The sequence below is a fragment of the Lemur catta genome, chromosome 6 (genome assembly GCF_020740605.2).
Source record: "Lemur catta isolate mLemCat1 chromosome 6, mLemCat1.pri, whole genome shotgun sequence".
Classification (NCBI taxonomy): domain Eukaryota; kingdom Metazoa; phylum Chordata; class Mammalia; order Primates; family Lemuridae; genus Lemur; species Lemur catta.
Window position 1 is genome coordinate 92,980,650 of NC_059133.1, and position 19,052 is coordinate 92,999,701.

The 19,052-nt window shown below is 48.3% G+C and overlaps 3 protein-coding genes, 1 long non-coding RNA gene and 1 other non-coding gene across 5 annotated transcripts in view; 3 read left to right on the plus strand and 2 right to left on the minus strand.

Annotated features, from left to right (window-relative positions):
• The window catches only part of LPCAT3 (lysophosphatidylcholine acyltransferase 3), a 33,591-nt gene extending 26,279 nt beyond the window's left edge, over window positions 1-7,312 (plus strand). The window contains exons 2-13 of the mRNA XM_045554431.1: window positions 1,082-1,189; window positions 1,692-1,798; window positions 2,362-2,455; window positions 2,620-2,657; window positions 3,077-3,255; window positions 4,047-4,155; window positions 4,946-5,032; window positions 5,131-5,294; window positions 6,058-6,205; window positions 6,278-6,436; window positions 6,540-6,668; window positions 6,908-7,312. Coding sequence (XP_045410387.1) covers window positions 1,082-1,189; window positions 1,692-1,798; window positions 2,362-2,455; window positions 2,620-2,657; window positions 3,077-3,255; window positions 4,047-4,155; window positions 4,946-5,032; window positions 5,131-5,294; window positions 6,058-6,205; window positions 6,278-6,436; window positions 6,540-6,656 — 1,310 coding nt within the window. The 3' untranslated portion in view covers window positions 6,657-6,668; window positions 6,908-7,312. The remainder of the gene's footprint in view (window positions 1-1,081; window positions 1,190-1,691; window positions 1,799-2,361; window positions 2,456-2,619; window positions 2,658-3,076; window positions 3,256-4,046; window positions 4,156-4,945; window positions 5,033-5,130; window positions 5,295-6,057; window positions 6,206-6,277; window positions 6,437-6,539; window positions 6,669-6,907) is intronic.
• On the minus strand, window positions 1,581-4,050 carry LOC123640089. Its single transcript, XR_006735869.1, has 3 exons — window positions 3,629-4,050; window positions 3,299-3,478; window positions 1,581-1,866 (listed from the first exon to the last, which is right to left on the minus strand). It is a non-coding gene; the product is annotated as an uncharacterized LOC123640089 (long non-coding RNA).
• Window positions 7,313-7,555: 243 nt separating the features above from the next.
• EMG1 (EMG1 N1-specific pseudouridine methyltransferase) lies at window positions 7,556-13,780 on the minus strand. Its single transcript, XM_045554433.1, has 6 exons — window positions 13,473-13,780; window positions 9,107-9,208; window positions 8,856-8,997; window positions 8,405-8,463; window positions 8,176-8,325; window positions 7,556-7,833 (listed from the first exon to the last, which is right to left on the minus strand). The coding sequence occupies exons 1-6, from the start codon at window positions 13,638-13,640 to the stop codon at window positions 7,720-7,722; spliced, it is 735 nt and encodes a 244-aa protein (XP_045410389.1). The 5' UTR covers window positions 13,641-13,780; the 3' UTR covers window positions 7,556-7,719.
• On the plus strand, window positions 13,752-18,658 carry PHB2 (prohibitin 2). The gene is made up of 10 exons (XM_045554432.1): window positions 13,752-14,147; window positions 14,308-14,392; window positions 14,683-14,762; window positions 15,658-15,842; window positions 16,398-16,527; window positions 16,621-16,724; window positions 17,155-17,232; window positions 17,562-17,638; window positions 18,129-18,134; window positions 18,299-18,658. The coding sequence occupies exons 1-10, from the start codon at window positions 14,021-14,023 to the stop codon at window positions 18,324-18,326; spliced, it is 900 nt and encodes a 299-aa protein (XP_045410388.1). The 5' UTR covers window positions 13,752-14,020; the 3' UTR covers window positions 18,327-18,658.
• LOC123640958 lies at window positions 16,793-17,064 on the plus strand. Its single transcript, XR_006736180.1, has one exon. It is a non-coding gene; the product is annotated as a small nucleolar RNA U89 (small nucleolar RNA).
• Window positions 18,659-19,052: the final 394 nt, after the last annotated feature.

A 19,052-nucleotide genomic window follows, 5' to 3' on the forward strand; every position in this document is an offset into this window, starting at 1 on the left:
GCCTTGCTTGTTTTTCATAGATTCTCCAGGTAACTGTAGCCACTATATTAAGCACTGGCTCCCTCAGAAAAGCATTAAGACTCAGAAACAGCTTGTAGGACAACACCCTCCCTAAAAACAGCACATCCCTGAAGGGGTGGCTGGGCAGCCAGGCTCCAAGCCTGCTGAGCTGAGCAGCAGCCAAGAGCAAGGTTTGGTGTTTATATACTCAAAATCAGCCTGGTTGTCACAGCAACTCACCCCAGCACAGTTCCTCCTTCCCACTGCAGCTTCCTTCCAGGCTTTGCCATTCTCCGTCATGGTCTTTACGTTCTGGTGACCTGGCCTGCTGCATCCTCTTTATTTTCTTCCAGTTCCTCCATCTCCTTCTCATCTGTTTGCTGGTGTGCGATACTTTACCTGCTCGGAACTCAACAACCTCCCCTCCCCCAAAATACACCTGAAAACAGGACATAGCAAAAAGGGCCTTTGGGCCGGGCACTCAAGGAGGCCAAGGCGGGAGGATGGCTTGAGCTCAGGAGTTTGAGACCAGCCTGAGCAAGAGCAAGACCTGTCTCTACTAAAAATAGAAAAAATTAGTCGGATATGGTGACACATGACCGTAGTCCCAGCTACTCGGGAGGCTGAGGCAGGAAGATCACTTGAGCCTAGGAGTTTGAGGTTGCTGTGAGCTAGGCTGACACCAGGGCACTCTAGCCCAGGCAACAGAGCGAGACTCTGTCTTAAAAGGGGGGGGGAGCTTTGAGTGGCCAGAATGGGGGTTACCAGGCCTGTGTACTAAGTCCATGAGGAAAGTACCCAAGCTCCTTGCTTTTGTTTTATATGGGGTTTTTTTGCACCTTTAAAACAAAGTTATGGTTTCTAAGGCCTGCAGTAAATTGGGAGTAGGGAAAGGAACTATTCTTGGCAGGCACTCTGAAAGCTCAAGAGTGCTATTGATCCCAGAATAGCAAGGAAGGGGGCAGACAAGCTGTAAGAAATGGACCAGCATGGGCAACATGGTGAGAGCCTGTCTCAAAAGAAATAAAACTGGGATGGCACCAGGCACGAGTAACCCTCTTCTTACCTTCCTCCCCTCTAGGTTATCCCTTTGCTTTGTTTTATCGGCATTACCTTTTCTACAAGGACAGCTACCTCATCCACCTCTTCCACACCTTTACAGGCCTCTCAATTGCTTATTTTAACTTTGGTGAGTAAACTGAGCTAGCAGTGGCTCTGTGATTAGAGGGACTTGGAAAAGAACAAACTTGAACAAAATTTCCTTGACAGCATTTGATAGAGGGAGAAGTTATAATGCTCTGCTTGCATAGAGAGGGTTGTGTGGACAGGAACACGGCTTAACTGTTCCTTTACATTCCTCTGTCAGATTTTGAGGGTGGCTCCCTTTGCAAGACCCCATCAGCAGAGAAGCGTCGGTTCCTCTCTGCTGTGGCTGTGACTGAACGCCCAGTCCAGGCAGGCCCCGCTCAGAATCATGCCTCAGTTCAAACACTCAGAAATACAGTAACACCCTAACAATCCCTTATGTTTGTACAATTAATTTCCATCCCTTCCTCCAAAACATGAGGTTATTCTGAAAAAAGATCCTAATACCAAAGTTTTTTCTTTATATATTCTTTTTATGGTTGGAAGTCTCAGGAAGGGTGGGAGTGTGAAAAACCAGGCTCACTTCTGCTCTCCTCCGCATCCAGGAACGCAGCTCTACCACTCTCTGCTATGTGTTGTGCTTCAGTTCCTCATCCTGCGACTGATGGGCCGCACCATCACTGCCGTCCTCACCACCGTCTGCTTCCAGATGGTAAACGTCTGTCCCTCGGCAGCTCAGGCTGCAGCTGACAGCAGTTCAGGGGACGGGTAGGCAAGGGCCTGTGGTGGAGACAAAGCAGTGAACTAGGAGACCTCACTTCTACCCCTTCTCCCAGCATTTCTCAGTGCAGCTCTGGGCAAGTCACTCATCATAGGCCCGAGGTGTTTCATCTGCAGATTCTAACAGTAACTCCTGACCTGCCTCCAGGAAGGGGTGCCAGCTAATCCTTTGCTCGAGACTGTGCCATTAAGCCTCTCTGATCCTTACCAGGATCAGCCCAGCTGTCCATGAGGGGAGTCACTTAGAGGCAAGGCAGAAAAACAACTTAGAATGAGCTAAAGAAACTAAGCATCTGAATTCTCATCTGTTTAGCTGAGAAGCTTGAGCAACCCTCTTCCCATTACAGGTTCAGCATCTCCATTTGTAGGAATTTCTTAAGGCTCTTAACGGTGGGACCAGGACAAAGGGAAAATGAAAGAATACATTGGATTTCAGAGCAGGGAGAAAATAAATGGCAGAATAGAGGGTAGAATAAATACCTCCTCCTCTCCTAGGCCTACCTTCTTGCTGGATATTATTACACAGCCACGGGCAACTACGATATCAAGTGGACAATGCCACATTGTGTTCTGACTTTGAAGCTGATTGGTGAGTGGTGATCACTGCCTTCTTCCTTCTCATCTAGGCCCTTCCCCACCCCTCACAAACCTGCTCGGTGCTCCTCATACACTCCTGGCTGCACTCAGCCCATGGGCCACGTGCTTAGCATGTCCGCTCCCTCCACTCTACCCACCCCTTCTCTCTCTGCTCAGGTTTGGCTGTTGACTACTTTGATGGAGGGAAAGTTCAGGTAAGTACCCATTCCTCTGCAGAGAGCTTAAGGATTTAACCAGAGGGAAGGAAAAGGCTATTGTGACCAAAAGACTGGACCCAAATATCAGGGCAGAGCCTCATTCCCCAGCCCATGTGATCTCCATTTCAGACAGCACTGAGCAAGGATCAACAAGCTAATTAGGCCAGGATCCAGCTCTTGCACAAAGTCCAGAGATCGATGCCAGCGAGGCATTTGCTAAAGCAGTATCAGCCAGCTGTTATTAAGCTACCCCCACACAGACGCATTTCCACAACAAACAACTATTTTTCATCCCCCAAAGAGAAGGCTATTTTAAGAACCCCAGTCAGTGGGGCACAAGGGTGGGGAACACTCAAACTGGCTCCTGGGGGGAGATTCGAGGCCATCCTGAACCATTCATTCTCTTCTCGGCATAGAATTCCTTGTCCTCTGAGCAACAGAAATATGCCATACGGGGTGTCCCTTCCCTGCTGGAAGTTGCTGGTTTCTCCTACTTCTATGGGGCCTTCTTGGTAGGGCCCCAGTTCTCAATGAACCACTACATGAAGCTGGTGCAGGGACAGCTGACTGACATACCAGGAAAAATACCAAACAGGTAATTGCCCCTCTTGGTCAAGACCTCTGTGTAGGTGTCTCACCCAGTAGTCACTCTGAAGTGACTTTCCTGAAGACCAGCCCTGGCTGCATTCTCCAGCATGGTCCTGGCACAGAGACCTGTGTCACACAAGCCCTGGACTGTTGTGACGGGCACTCTACTTGCTCTCTGCTGGGAGTGGGCCCTGTACAGCTTGGGTTACTTCCAGCCAGCCATTCTGACCCTGTAGCACAAACATAAAAATGCACTCTTGTGCCTGAACCAGTCACATCCCTGCCTTTAGAGCCCTTTTTCTCACTTAAAAAAAAATTTTTTTTTGTTAAATATATAAAAATCTATGTAAATACATATCAATAGAAAATTTAAAAGTTACCGAAAGAATTCCTTCACTGTGAACTTGTCCAGCTGTGTCTCGACATTAATTCAACCAAGATAGCAAGAAGCAGATTCAAATTAGTTATTATTATCTTATCTCCAGTGGGTTTTCAGTCCCAATGGAGACGGAGAACCTGGTGACACCTCAAGATCAGCAGCAGCCCTGTGGGGTAAACACCACGAGACTCATCCACACGCTCCCTCGCTGCCCCTACCTTCCCACGGCCCTCAGGGACTTGCAGGCTCCCACAGCCGTGGAGAAGTCTTCCCCTGACACAGTGTAGACTCTGGGCAGCAGAGCTCCTCATCCCATTCCAGTGGATAACCACACCCCGAAACACTCCTCTCTGTAGCTGAAGGTCAGAGGGTGACGGGAATGGAATCTGCCCTCTGTGACCTCACTTGTTCCTTTCCAGCACCCTACCTGCTCTCAAGCGCCTGAGTCTGGGCCTTGTCTACCTGGTGGGCTACACTCTGCTCAGCCCCCACATCACAGAAGACTATCTCGTTACTGAAGACTATGAAGTGAGTGGTCACTAAAGCAACAGCAGTCTGACTGCACCAGAGCTAGAAATGCACAGGCAAGGATCCCTGTAGATAGCAGATAAGTAGGTAATGCCATCTACAAATGCGTGTTGGTTTTGCTCTAGATCTGTGAGAGTTGGTATCAATGCCAGCCGGGCCGGGCCACGCTCGTCAGCCAGCACTGAACGACCTTCGTGGGCACAGGGCTGTGCCAGGTGCACTTTTTGCACCCCTTTCCTTCCCCAGGAGCAGCTCTTAGCTTCCTTTATTATATCCAGATAGTCCTCGGAGCACAGCAGCTTCCGATTCTCCAGCTTGTTTTCTTCTCTCGACTGGTAGATTTGGGGGCTTCTAGGGAATTCAGAAATCAAGGGAAGGGGGAGTGCTGGCCTTTGCTCCTGTCCAGCTGAAAGGCTTGAAACAGTTCCGTAACCATCCTGGGTAGGTTCCTCTGCTTAAATTATCATGAAACGTGGATATGTCAAGTCCCTCTATGTAGCGTTTCAAATGCTCAGTGCTTTAGGAATGAAGGCCAGTGACAGAAGAGTTAAGGACAGTGCTGTCCCTGGGACTCTCCCAGGAAAAGGCAGTGAACGGTGTTCACTGGGCCCCCTGCCTATTCCTCCCCGCCTCTGTGAAGGCAAGTCAGGCCAGACTGTCAGAGGACATCTGGCAGCAGGACTTAGAGGTACGAAGTAGCCAGCCCCAAGTGTGAAAAGGAGGAGTGCTGAGGGAAACTGCCGTGCCTGCGTGACGTCCCTAACGCACGTGTGCTCTTTCTTCTCTCAAGAACCATGCTTTCTGGTTCCGCTGCATGTACATGCTGGTCTGGGGCAAGTTTGTGCTGTACAAATACGTCACCTGTTGGCTGGTTACCGTAAGTAGAGATGAAACAGAGTCCTATTTAGACACACTGTCGGTGCCCGTGGTTGGGGGAGGGTGGCGGGAACCCTAACGAGCTGTTCTCTCCGTCAGGAAGGAGTATGCATTTTGACGGGGCTGGGCTTCAATGGCTTTGAAGGGGGCAAGGCAAAGTGGGATGCCTGTGCTAACATGAAGGTGTGGCTCTTCGAAACAACCCCCCGCTTCACCGGCACCATCGCCTCCTTCAACATCAACACCAATGCCTGGGTGGCCCGGTAAGCCTCTGGAGGGGAGGTCTGGACCCCGGACTTCCACTGCTTTCCCAGCTGAGGCAGGCAGGGATGTATTGTGTCACCTCCATCAATCTTTCCCATGTGGGTAGAACCCACAGTCGCTCTCACATACACTGAGTTTTGTCCCCACCCCTACTCCAAAAAAACTGTTCCTGTCGTATTAGGAAAACAAAAGCAAAATAGAAAAGTGCCTTGATGCTGGGCGTGGATGCACACACCTCCAGCCCCAGCTACTCGGGAGGCTGAGGTGAGAGGATGGTGTGAGCCTAGGAGTTCAAGGCCAGCCTGGGCAACACAGGGAAACCCATCTCAAAAAAATAAAAAAGTGCTTTGAGTCTTGGGTGTTAATCCCAGCTTTGCCACTGGTTCTATGTCTTCCATTGCCCTGTTTATAAACATCTTGGTTTACTCACTTGTGCCCACCTTTAGAGCATGAACAGCACAAATAGGAAACAGTCTGTCCGGGTCACCACTGACCTTCAGTGTCAGGCACTTAGTAGGCACTCAGTCATTACCTGCTGAACCAAGTGGCTTGGCCATGGTCTGTTTTCTGTTTCTAAACCAAGACTGCCTTCCATCTCTAAAACTAATCAATTAGTGCCACCTCCCATACCCCCGGGGGCTACAAGTAGAAGCCAGCTACCATCCATTCCTCAGGGCACGAGAACCACAGGCAAGACAGTGGCATGGAGGGCTCCAAGCACTAGTCCATCTGAGGCTCATCCTCACTCACTCTTTTCTTCAGTTATGTCTACAAACGACTCAAGTTCCTTGGAAATAAAGAACTATCCCAGGGTCTCTCATTGCTATTCCTGGCCCTCTGGCATGGCCTGCACTCAGGATACCTGGTCTGCTTCCAGATGGAATTCCTCATTGTTATCGTGGAAAGACAGGTAGGCCTCAAGGGTGTGGGTGAAGGGGGAATGAGAGACAAGGCACTGGTGACCTCTCTCCTTCCTCCCCAGGCTGCCAGGCTAATACGAGAGAGCCCAGCCCTGAGCAACCTGGCCTCCATCAGGGTCCTACAGCCTTTCTTCTATTTGGTGCAACAGACCATCCACTGGCTCTTTATGGGTTACTCAATGACTGCCTTCTGCCTCTTCACATGGGACAAATGGATTAAGGCAAGTGAAGGCCTGCTTGCGAGGCCGGGAATCACTGCACCCTTGAGCAGCAAGGGATTCTCAGTACCTTACATCTACCTCAGTGGCCTCTCTCCCCCTACAGGTGTATAAATCCATCTATTTTCTTGGCCACGTCTTCTTCTTGAGCCTTCTATTCATACTGCCTTATATTCACAAAGCAATGGTGCCAAGGAAAGAGAAGTTAAAGAAAGTAGAATAATCTATTTCCCTGGTAAGTAAATGTCCTACAGCTGAGCTAAAACTACCAGGTGAGGAAATAGAGCAACAGACTGGGGGGAAAGGTAGTATTGGAAACGGGGCTGAATGTCAAGGTAGCCTGGCTCCTCGGGAACTAGCCTGGGCGCTGGCTACTCTGACTGACTGAGACACACTAGGAAGAAGCTGCAAGGGCCACACACCAGCGACTGGGAGTGACTGCCCAGCCTTCCAACCGGATGTCTTATCTTGCAGGTGGCCTACAGCAGCACTGGTGCAGAAACTACTTGTCCCCCTTTCACGACACTCCCTCGCCCCAGAGCACAGAGAACAGAAAGGCCAGGGAGTTGGAGACACGGCACTCGCAGCTGTGCCTCTGCTGCCAGCCAAGTCTTCATTCGGGGCCAAAGGGGAAAACTCTTTTGGGAGGAGCAGAGGGGCCCACGTCTCCCGGGCTCCCCCATGCACGTTGCCTTATCTCTCCCCCTCCAGCCAGGAATCTGTTGTGTTTTTTTCTTCTGCCAATTTACTATGATTGTATATGTGCCGCTACCGCCACCCCCCCTATGGGGGGAGGGAATGGGTACAAGGCCCCGCCTGCTCACTTTTTCTACCTTGGAACTGTACCAGATAAAATCACTTCTGTTGTTCAGTTTTTCACCACTAGCATTCCCGACTGCTTTCTTTCGACCCGGTTTTTCTCCGTGCGTGCCCTGGCTGAAATAATCAGGGGTCTCTCCTTTAGAGCACAGGAACCTAGGAAATCTGGAGCTAAAGCCTGCCTTCAAAGCCTAGAATCAAACTGCTAACTCTATAACCTCACATCAGTCCCTAAAATCTAAGGGGAACAAGCAGTTCACACCATTAGACACTGCTAAGTTTAGGAACCCCACAACAACCTGGTTTGTAAGAATGGTATTTATAGGGACACAAATCGCAAACGTACAACCTTGGCTTCCCCAGCCTCTAGTCTCAGTTCAGGAAGCTCATCTTCCAGCGGTCGGCTCAGAATAGGGCCAAGGGACACCATGTCAAGTCTTTGGTTCCAGAATAAGGTTCTACCGCTGTCAAATGACCCCCCACACCTCTTCAAAGGCTGTGGTAAGTTTTGCACAGGTAAGGGCAGCAGAAAGCGGGTAGTTGCTGATGGACACCATCTTCTCTGTATACTCCACACTGACCTAAGGAGAGAAGATTTTTGTTAGCCGACACCATCACTCTGTAGCAGGTTCAACCCTTCTTTGGGGCAGGAAAACTATGACTGAGCTAGTATTTCAACAGTGCTATTTAATATCAAATTTCTACAGAGGATGAAGAAAGTCCTAGATGTGACTATTACAAATATGGCAGCAGTCCTCAAAGGAGGATGTGCCCTGGGGCAAGGTGTGAAACCAGCATTTGTCTTCTAGCTCTTTTCATACTCTCAGTTTCCCAACTTATGAGGACAAGGTGCTAACAGTCTCGGGAATGCTGCGCTGGAATTCAGCTCTATGAAGAACGGAAGGGCTAAGCCCAAACCTTACCTTGCCATGGGCAAAGGCCCCCACCACGAAAACAACGGGATCACCGCTGGGCACCAACTCTCGCACATCGTTGACGACTGGGATGGAGAAAGAAGTGCCAATTTTCATACATCCAACTGGGAAGTGATCTGACACTGGATTCTTAATTACCTAAATAAAAGAAGAGAAAAATCAGCCCCAGAAACATACCCAGAACCCTACCTTCAACCAGTAGGTTTTAATACCTCACCTTCAAGAGCTTCTGGGGGCCATCAGCTGCTCGAACACTGAGTTTGTGTAAAAGCTGAACTAGGAGGGGAAAAAAAAGAGTTCAGAGCTAGGTGAAGGCCACACTCCTTCAGCCTAGTAATCTAACCAAGAAAACCCACAGGTAAGATGGATTCCACATGTCTTTTATATCCAGAATGGACTCCTGAAATGTTACAAACAATTGTCAAGCATGTGCCTAGTAGAACAGTGAAGGGTTCAGACTCTCCCTTTTACACTCAGCCAGGAACCCAGTGCAAGAACAGGAGAGTGGTACCTCCGTGCACGTGGGAAATAATGGAGAAGAGCCTTGTCCTGGTATCAGTCGTGTTGTTCCTCCCTCCCCTCGCTTAAAAGTTCCACCTTTAATTCTCCCTTTGCTCTTCTTCCTTTCTTCACTATTGCCAAGTTTGTGCTGAACTAAGGCTTCTCACCCATGAGGCCACAAAAGCGGTCAAAGGTTCTGGGAATTCGAGTCTGGGGGTTCACTTCAATCAGAACATTCTTCTGTGTGTGGATGTAAACCTGTAGCAAGCCAGCTCGGTTCAGGGGACTGTCCATCAGCATCAGCAAACTCTGAGGAAGGCAGAAACCAAGGCACAGTTGAGGCTGAAGAAAAGCAGCTCTCCGCTGCACTACCTTCCATACAGGCTCAAAGGGCTGTGAACTCTGTCCCTGGAGTTACCTGGTGGGCTATGTCTGGTCTCACTTCCCCAGGGTCCCGTCCGTTCTTCAACAACATAGACTTGTGCTTGTCACAGTTAAGTAGCTCATATGTCTTCCCTACCTGAAGAACAAGGAACATAATGAGAGAGCAACATAAGCTTCTATTACCTAACCCCATGATTCTCAAAGTGTGGTCCCCAAGCCAGCAGCAGCATCACCATCTGGAAGCTTCTTAGGCAAGTTCTCAGGCCCACTCTAGACCTGCTAGATAGACGCTCTGGGGGTGGGGCCTAGCAGCCCTTCGTGAGATTATTGTAGGGCCATATTTGCACCCCTCAAGTAACTGGTCTCAGAGGGAAAAGGGAGGGAAGGGCACACCCTGTGGTTTCACATTATCTACCCTGGATTTAAGTTTGAACCTGAGGCTATTAGGCAAGGCCAGTGAGAGATTTCGGAACCAGGCAGGAGTTAGGTTAGTGAGCAAGGATGAATGCTTGTGTTTGTCACAGGAGTAACATGTATGCACTGGGCAAATATACATACACAGTCACTACCCTCAGTTTGCTTATAACAAAACAAACATGCACTAAGGGAAAAGCTGCCAATCTGAACAGGAAGAAGTGTGAAAATTCTAATGATGCAGGAGGTAGTTTAATCAAGGAATACTCTCTGAAGTAAAACAAAGAAGTTACTCCCAGTTTTGAGACTGGCCATGAGCAAAGGTATGGACAGAATTAAGAAAAAGAAGAAATGGAGAAAGGAAATTTTGGGGAAAAGTGGGAAATGAGACACTGAAGGGCAGTGATTATATATGAAACTGCTTTGTAAACTGCAGAATCCTAATGTGTCAAGCACAGAGCCAGAAATAATTCTGGAGTAAGAGGGACAGGATGAGAATGCCTGAGAAATACTCTCCTGGCAACTCTGTGTATACCAGAAAAGACACTCACTGGAAGTTTGATATAAAGAGCTGGACTACATCTGTAGCAGCTAAAAAAAAATAATTGCAGGTTGCAATTTGGAGTCCTAAAGAGCATTAGGGTGGTCAGTAAAAAGTCTGAAAACATACTGTTAAGTATAAATACAGGTTTTGAAAGGCTAAGATTTTATGTATCACTAGAACATTTGTATGTCTAGCAACATCTGGAGATATATGGCTCTAAGAGGAGAGGGATATAGATTTTGAAATTAATTGTAGTTGAAATAACAAGAATGTCAGACAGCACAAAGAATAAAGGACCAAGAGCTAAGTCCATGGGACACCCTTAGTTACAAAAGGAAAAGAATCCCTTGAATAGAATAATTCAGTTTCAACTGATTAGTAGAATATAACAAGGGTTTTTGTTCTTTTAATGAAACAGAATAGAAAACATCAGATTCGTATATAGTAATGGTAAGTAATTGTTTATGAACTTTTGGTTTTATGTAGTTGAATGTGTATACTGGCTCACAATGTAATTTTTTTGTTGTGGTTTGTGGTTAATAAGCTTGAAAACCATAAACTAGAATAATCAGAGAATGAATACCATGTGTCATGACTATAAAAGGTATTGAAGATAAATAGGAAAGAATTTTTAAAACCTTATTCTCTGTTCTCACAGAGACAAACAGTAAACAAACACATGAATACTTAAATTGTAAAGAACATGGAAGAAAAATAAATGGTTCAATAAAGGATTATGTACAAGCCTGGGCATAGTGGCTCACACCTGTAATCCCAACAATTTGGGAGGCTGAGGCAGGAGGATTGCTTGAGGCTAGGAGTTCAAAACCAGCCTGGGCAACATAGCAAGACCTCATCTCTATAAAAAATTTTTTAAAATTAGCTGGGCGTGGTGGCGCACACCTGTAGTACTTGTAAGGCTGGTGGCAGACATCCCTCCCTTCCCTAATGAAAAAGGAAGAAGTACCTCCTATTCCTCAATACCCACCCTAAAGTTGAAACAAAGAAATTCCTCATTCTTCCCACCAAAACCTTCCCTCCGGAAAAACTCCCATCCCCCAGCCCTAAAACCGTATATAAACCCACTCAGACTTCTGGGCGGGGCGACTTCTCTGGTACCACTCCGTGGGTTACGTGAAACTCCCCTGGGTCCCTCTCTTGGGACTCGTTACCCCCACCCAGGAATGCCCCAATAAAGCCTCTTTACTTATCCCTTTCAACTCTCCTGGTCTTTCTTTCTCTGGTGCCGGCCACCGCAAAAAACCTTACATTTGGTGCCGAAACCTGGGAGGGTACTTTGACTTTCAGCTGCACCGCCCCTCCCGTAGACTCCAGTCTTAAAACCTTACAGTACTGGCTACTCAAGAGGCCGAACCAGGAGGATCGTTCAAGCTCAGTAGTTCCAGGCTACAGTGAGCTATGATCAAGCCACTGCACTCTAGCCTGGGTGACAGTAAGACCCACCTCTCTTAGAAAGAAAAAAAAAAGGATTATAACAAGAGGACCTAATTTGTATGCAAGGAGTCATTCCTCTGACAAAGTAACATTTAACCTAATAATTAAAAGAATGAGCAGCCTGATAAAAACTCAATAATTGTTAAATGCTGGCAGAAGCAAAAGGTGCCAGTACAAGGAAAACAAAAGATAACAGTATAGTCCAATAAACATTTCAACCACCTGTTTTGCTATGACAAGGGGTCCAGTCATCATCTGTGACATATGTTATCTTGCTCTGTAAACCTACTCTTGCCATATAATCCTATCTTGCTCCCCCTCAATAAATTTCACCTCATGCTTGCCTTAAAAAAAAAAAAATTCAACCATTTATGAATACTTCTATCACTACTAAAGTACCATTGACAACAATTTGGCCTAAATTCTTCCACAGCTACTCTAGGGACTTTTAATTTGGCAAGCAAAAGTTAATTTTCAACTTCTTAATAAGTAACCTAGAACAAATAACTGACTCTAAGTGCCAGACATTATTCTAAATGCTTTACACATATTAACTTATTTAATCCTTCCAACAACCCAGTAAGGCAGGTACTATTATTATCCCCATGGAATATATGAGGAAACTAAGTGGTTAAGTGATTTGCCTAACTAAGGTCATACAACTAGTAGGTAGAAGGGATTTGAACCCAAGTAGTCTAATGCACGTGTACATCCTCAACCACTCTGCTCTGCTGAAACAGACATGCTTTTCACATTTGCAAGTTAATTATATGGGATAGCTGACTTCACAAATGTCAAAATTAACATTCAGAGATAATAGGCTAGAAAAATAATAGGCAATTACTGAAAAATGAACATAAGAGCCTATAATTAGGTTAGAAATAATTACAGAAGAAAATGAAGAGAAAACCTGATTAGCTGGTCATTTAAATAACAGGTTTTCTAGACTGCAAGCTTAATTAAGTGCCACAGTGGTTGAGGAAGAACAGATGGAAAAAAATTGTCACCTTAGATTGTTAATGAAAATGTACTACTTTTAAAGGACTTTCATTAAAGTCCTCCTGTGTGGTTCACAGTTAAGGTATTATCTCCATTTTACAAACTGAGAACAAACTTGTTTTCTCATTATCACCACTTAAAATAAGTGTAAGAACCAAGATTAAGCTGGGAACAGTGGCTCACACCTGTAATACCAGCAACTCGGGAAGCCAAGACAAGAGGATTGCTTGAGGCCAGGAATTTGAGGCTGCAGTGACCTGTGACAGTGACACTGGACTCTAGCCAAGATTACAGAGTGAGACCCTGTCTCTGGGGGGAAAAAAGGAACCAAGATTAAAATCCAGGACTGACTTCTAAACCAATGCTATTTCTTCTGAGCCTACTCAATGACTAGGTGTCGCTCTAAAAAGTACAAGAAACAAAGAGGGAATAAGAACATTCCACGGGGTTTTAAGAGAATTTGCTGGTTCTATTACATTCAGGAAAAGAGACAAATGATAAGTAAAAAAAAAAATAAAGATGTAAAAGTATTAAATGATAATCTGGAGATAATATAGAGACGGATAGTGTAGAGAAGTGACAGTGGACACCCTTTAATGAACTGAAACATGAAGACTTTACGAAATAAGAGTGGGCAGACTAAGCTACAGCTACTACGTTTCTCGTTTCGTTTTCCCAGTAACTAGTCCTGGGATGTAGAATGACGCGATGTACAAAACTCCCCTCCCCTAGATGACTCTGTATCACAGAATCCTGGTAAATCAACTGGATGCAAGGTGGTGAGGGCTAGAATAGGATTCAAGAAAGGCGAAAGAAAATGAATACTGCCAACCCAGGATATCAAAGCAAGAGACAGCGAATTAGGCTACCCTTCCTCCAAAAGCATGTTTCACCTCTCTACTTTCTCCATCCACTTTAAGCCCCTCGCCCTCATCCCAGAGTCCCAACCTATTGATCTACCAGATCTCTACTTCGTGTCCGAAACTACCTTGACTGTCTCCAGACTGGCCCCTTCCAGCACCACAATGAGCCTACGGCCTCCGATCTTGTTTCCTGCCCCGAGTCGGGGCCTCTTGGGCGCCGCAGCATCCCAGTCCTGTTCCTGCTCCCCACCGCTCCGCTCACGAGGCTTGTATCCACCTCTGGGCGCGGCCATCTTGCAACCGGACCGGAAATTGCGCTAACGCCTTTAACTCGGAACCTCGCGCTGTCCTAATCGCAAAACTTCCTTCTGGCTGCCATTTTGAAAGCGGGCGCTTGGAAATGGCGATGGCTTGCTGTTGCGCTACCTTCCTTGGGAGGGCAGGGTTCCAGAAAGGGCGGGACTTCCGGATGCGCGATTCCTGTGCGCGAAGTTCAGGTCGGCTGTGGAAAAGGGGGAGGACTTTGAAGGGAGCGCACTTCCGGTGCCCTTTCTCCCGCCAGCAGTGCTGGCCCGAACCCTCGTGTGAAGGGTGCGATCCCAAAACTGGAATAGGGCAGAGGCGGGCCGGCACCCCCTTCTGATCTCTGGTGCCGCCGGCCTCAGGATCAGACATGGCCCAGAACTTGAAGGACTTAGCGGGGCGGCTGCCTGCCGGGCCCCGGGGCATGGGCACGGCGCTGAAGCTGCTGCTGGGGGCTGGCGCCGTGGCCTACGGTGTCCGCGAATCCGTGTTCACCGGTGAGAAAAACCTCCCGCTCGTGGGACCCTTCCCGCCCCTCCCCATGCCCCCTGCCCCGTCTCTCCAGGTCCTCTCACTCACCTAGCCCCTCACCCTGCCCCACCAGAGCCTAGCACTTTGAGCAGCGGCGTGGTCTGATCCCCACCCCTCTCCCCACAGTGGAAGGCGGGCACAGAGCCATCTTCTTTAATCGGATCGGTGGCGTGCAGCAGGACACCATCCTGGCCGAGGGCCTTCACTTCAGGTAATGGCTGACTGACCCTGACCCTTCACCCTTGACGCCACCCCACCAAGGCCGTAGTCAGACTTGAAACAGGATCCAGCGCTGCTCCTTCCCCCCTCACGCGCGCTCCCAGGACAGTGGGTGCTGCCCCAGACTCCTGAAGCACATAAACTGTTGTTATCCAAAGAGAGAAGAGAATCTCTCCTTGCCCGTGGTCAGTACGGGGAGAAACAGGCCAAAAAACACTGTGGTGAGACAAAGCTAGTGAAACTGCAGTTTCCTGATACCTATCCCTGTCCTCTCCCCTCCAGGATCCCCTGGTTCCAGTACCCCATTATCTATGACATTCGGGCCAGACCTCGAAAAATCTCCTCCCCCACCGGCTCCAAAGGTAGGTCTGGGCACTCAGTAGTCACATGGCAGGTGGGATACCTAAAGTAAACAAGGGAATCTGGCAGGAGACCCTAGGGGAAAGTGGTAGTGTCAGGTCTCTTAGGCCTTGGTTTCCACTCTGCAAGCAAGAACTATAGCAAAAGTACCTACCTCCTGGGGTTAAAGCAGTACATTCTGGACGCACCATGCATTTACATGTTTTTATTACCCTCCTGTCCCTCTCTCCTAATGTATACTCAGTGAACATTATCTGTCCCTTGTCTTATTGCCTAGATCAAAGCCTTGTCTTAAAGCCTCTTTTTCTTCTAACTGCTTGACTTATAAATTACATCTACAGTTATATCCACTAGTGCACACTCTTCTGGAGGAGTTAGACCCACTCTGGACAAGTTCACCTGTTTCCTACTTCTAGACTACACTAGAAGCCACTACATGGCTTTGAGATTCCCAGACCCCTTCCTCATCCCCATCCCCGTACACGTACACACTGAGGAAAGTAGCTCACCTGTAACCTGTAATGTACTTATTTGTACTGTTTTTAGTGCAAGTCACTACATATTGATTCACTAAACAGTGGGCCCTGAGAATAAAAGACTCACAAAAATAAAACACAAGCCTTGCTCTCAAGTCCTTGTAGGAGATAGGTGGTAATGGCACAGCATTATAGAGCCTTCATTAGAGGTTGTGCGGGGTACTGTGGGAAAAAGCAGTCAGCCCTCCTAGTGGAGGGGTTGTGGGTAAAGAAGGCGTCACTGTGGATGTGGATGTGTTTCACCTGTGCTGTGTCACAGCTTCTTGTCAACCTGATTATTCTCTCCCCTCCTCGGGAAGCACATGGAGGAGAAAATGGGAAGGGTTTGGCCTTAACCAGCCACTGCTCACCTCACTCTCAGACCTGCAGATGGTGAACATTTCCCTGCGAGTGCTGTCTCGGCCCAATGCCCAGGAGCTTCCTAGCATGTACCAGCGCCTAGGGCTAGACTACGAGGAACGAGTGTTACCATCCATTGTCAACGAGGTGCTCAAGAGTGTGGTGGCCAAGTTCAATGCCTCACAGCTGATCACCCAGCGGGCCCAGGTCTGACTCCCATCACCATTTGCATGATGTCAGCATTTTCCTCCTAGGCACAGAGTACTATATGTTAGCAAAGGCAGCTTATTAGAAAAGGGTTGTCACTCTGGGTCCATTTTCACTTAAAAGCTATACTAATTGCCACAGAGAAATAGGAGAGCCACCATTACAATTCCATAGCCATCAGTGTTAGAAAGCACAGGAGAAAATACAAAGTCTTAACTTTTTCCTCCCCTCTTTCAGCAAAGAAGCTTATGTTACAGGTTTGCCTGACAGGAAGCTAAGGAGATGCACGTGGTATTGGAGGGAGTGGAGGATTAGGAAGTCAGTGTGACCTCAGGCAGTCGCATCACCTCTCTAAGGCTGTCTCATCTATCAGATGAAAAGATTGAACCAAGTCCTTTCCAATTCAGATGTTATAGTGAGGAACTAAGAAGGGGTTAGTGAATTTTCTGCCATTCTCAAGGGATCTGATGTTCAGATGGTCATGGCAACACATACTTTCAGTTCTCCAGTCCCCTCAAGCCACCCCTTCCGTCCCCTCCTCACCCCTGCCCCCAGGTATCCCTGTTGATCCGACGGGAGCTGACAGAAAGGGCCAAGGACTTCAGCCTCATCCTGGATGATGTAGCCATCACAGAGCTGAGCTTTAGCCGAGAGTACACAGCTGCTGTAGAAGCCAAACAAGTGGGTGAGTCACCAGAGTAGTAGGGCAAGGGCTCCTGCCATGCAGGAGGAAGAAGACACCTCACATCTGAGACCCCCTGCCTCTCTCCTACCGCAGCCCAGCAGGAGGCCCAGCGGGCCCAGTTCTTGGTGGAAAAAGCAAAGCAGGAACAGCGGCAGAAGATTGTGCAGGCTGAGGGTGAGGCTGAGGCTGCCAGGATGATATCCTTCTGCTAGAGTGATCTCGGCCCAGCCCCTAGAGCTCCTGCTTTCCCATCCTCCTTCATGGGCTGGCTGATGAGACTAAGGCGAATGCGACTCTGTGCTCTCTGACCCTTGGCTTCTTGTTGGGGGGGGTGGGGAATATAGATGGGATCTGAAGTCTTAGTGGGGGTACCCGAGGCTGGCTCCCCACTGTAATGCCAGATCAATAGCACTACTGGCCTTGCCTCCATTTCTGCTGCTGCCCCCAGTTCCTGGCAGCAGTCTGCAGGGAGGCCCACAGGTGGGGCCCAAAGTAGGGCTGGGCACGAGCTATCTGAGCACAACCTTGGATCTGACAGTCCAGAGGAGGACTAGAGCGGGGGACTGGTGAGAATGGGGCCAGGGTGAGACCTGCCCTTGTGTGAACCCTTAACCCTACCCTGCTCACCTTGGAGAAGCACTGAGCAAGAACCCTGGCTACATCAAACTTCGAAAGATCCGGGCAGCCCAGAACATCTCCAAGACGGTTAGTTTTCAGTTAACACACATGGAAGTGAGGGAATTAGAGTCTTGTCTGTTCGGGTTTCTACTCAAACCGTCCTCTCTGACACTCTTCCCTTGGAGAACAATTCCTCTGTGCTCCCCGACCTTTTATTCATGGCTCTGTTATGGTACTAAGACATCCTAGTTGCTCACTGCTCTGGATCCTTGAGTGAGAGCAGAAACCATGTCTTATTCGTCACAGTATCCCTGGACCTAACCCACATGCGTTTCATGAAGTGGCTGTTGAATTGCGAGAGTGGGGATCCAGGTCTTTGCTTACTGCAGGCATCTGTCTTGTTCCCTGCCCCGTAGATTGCCTCATCACAGAACCGAATCTATCTCACTGCTGACAACCTTGTGCTGAACCTACAGGATGAAAGTTTCACCCGGTGAGAGATGTGACTGCACAGTGGGATGTCACAAAGAACGTGGGGCTTAAATGTGGTCACTTAGGCTCTGAAGTCTGTAACATCTACTCGTGTGACCCTTGAAAGACTATTTTTCTGAACCAAAGTTAGAAAAGGAGGTACTTGACAATTCCTATCTTGCATCTCATTAGATTAGTTTTAAGAGATCAAATAGGATTATTCATGTAGCAAGTACTTTAATTGTAAAGTTTTTGTCTAACTGAAAAATGATGAAAGATGATAAACAGTTTTCTTACTTAAGAGCCTGGAAGGATGTTAAGAAAGGAGAAAATAAGAAATAGAGGGGCCATGTGACAAGTCCTTTTAGGAGCCTGAAGTTCCTGGCTGCCAACCCTGTTTGTCTTTCTCTTGGGAGCAAAGGAGGGGTCAGAGCTGGGTAGGGCCTAAAGCTGTCAATTCACATGTGCATTTCTCTTCTGTTTCCTGTCCATCTGGCGATCTGGGACCACAGGGGAAGGTAAGTTGTCACTACGTCCTTGTTTCTATGGGGTCCTGCAGGCCGCCTTCTCTGGGTAACCCACCTCCCCTTTCTCACCTCCCCACAGACAATCAGGGGAGGAGGGAATGGCCTAGAGTGCTCTCACATTTTATGTTCCCTAATATCTGTCCATTTTTCCACAGTGACAGCCTTATCAAGGGTAAGAAATGAGCCTGGGAACCAAGAACTCCACCCCCAGAGAGCAAGTGGATCTGCTTCTCCAGTTTTTGAGGAGCCAGCTAGGGGTCCAGCATACTCCCACCCACCCCCAGTGTCATGTGATGGTCCCCTGCACCCACACCGGCCTCACTACCCCTCTTGGATTAAGGAAGACTGAAGATCAGCCCTTCTAGGGAATGACTTTCCTCCTTCCTGTTGGCCAGGGGTGTTGGGACAGTGTGTTATTTCGCAGTGATTTCCTAGCGTTGTTCCCTCCCTCAAGGTTGGGAGGAGATAACCACCAACCCAGGAATTCTCAATAAATTTTTATTACTTAAGCTGAACTCAAGGCTTCAGGTGTGTCTGGCTGGGTCACGGAGGCACGCATGCGCACGCATGGTCACACATGCGCGCTCCCCGGGGTCTGACTTTGTGTCTGCCAGCAGAGGGCGCAGGGAATCTGGGCAGGCGGCTAAGGGGGAGCAGGCCTAGGCTCCAAATAGGTCCTAAGCTCTACCGTCGGGTCCCGAGGCCCAGCTGTGCTATTCACCCCGCCCTCCGTCTCTACCACATCACTCACTGATTTGCCAACATCTTTTTTAAGGCTAGAGCAGCTGTGGCTTTGCTGAGCCAGAAGAAAAATCTGATGACCCCAACAGGAGCTGCTTCCTTGGTGACGGCTACGTGTAGCTGTGGGGGAGACCATGCGTGCCTGTTGAGGGCCTGCCGTGTTCAGAA

Coding starts and splice junctions, on each gene's coding strand:
- EMG1 (XM_045554433.1), bottom strand. CDS start 13,640: ATGGCCGCGCCCAGAGGTGGATACAAGCCTCGTGAGCGGAGCGGTGGG. Junction 8,464..8,855: donor CCGCTTTTGTGGCCTCATGG/GTGAGAAGCCTT, acceptor TTCCCCTCCTAG/TTCAGCTTTTACACAAACTC. Junction 7,834..8,175: donor GGGCCTTTGCCCATGGCAAG/GTAAGGTTTGGG, acceptor TTCTCTCCTTAG/GTCAGTGTGGAGTATACAGA.
- PHB2 (XM_045554432.1), top strand. CDS start 14,021: ATGGCCCAGAACTTGAAGGACTTAGCGGGGCGGCTGCCTGCCGGGCCC. Junction 14,763..15,657: donor CTCCCCCACCGGCTCCAAAG/GTAGGTCTGGGC, acceptor CCTCACTCTCAG/ACCTGCAGATGGTGAACATT. Junction 15,843..16,397: donor TGATCACCCAGCGGGCCCAG/GTCTGACTCCCA, acceptor CCCTGCCCCCAG/GTATCCCTGTTGATCCGACG.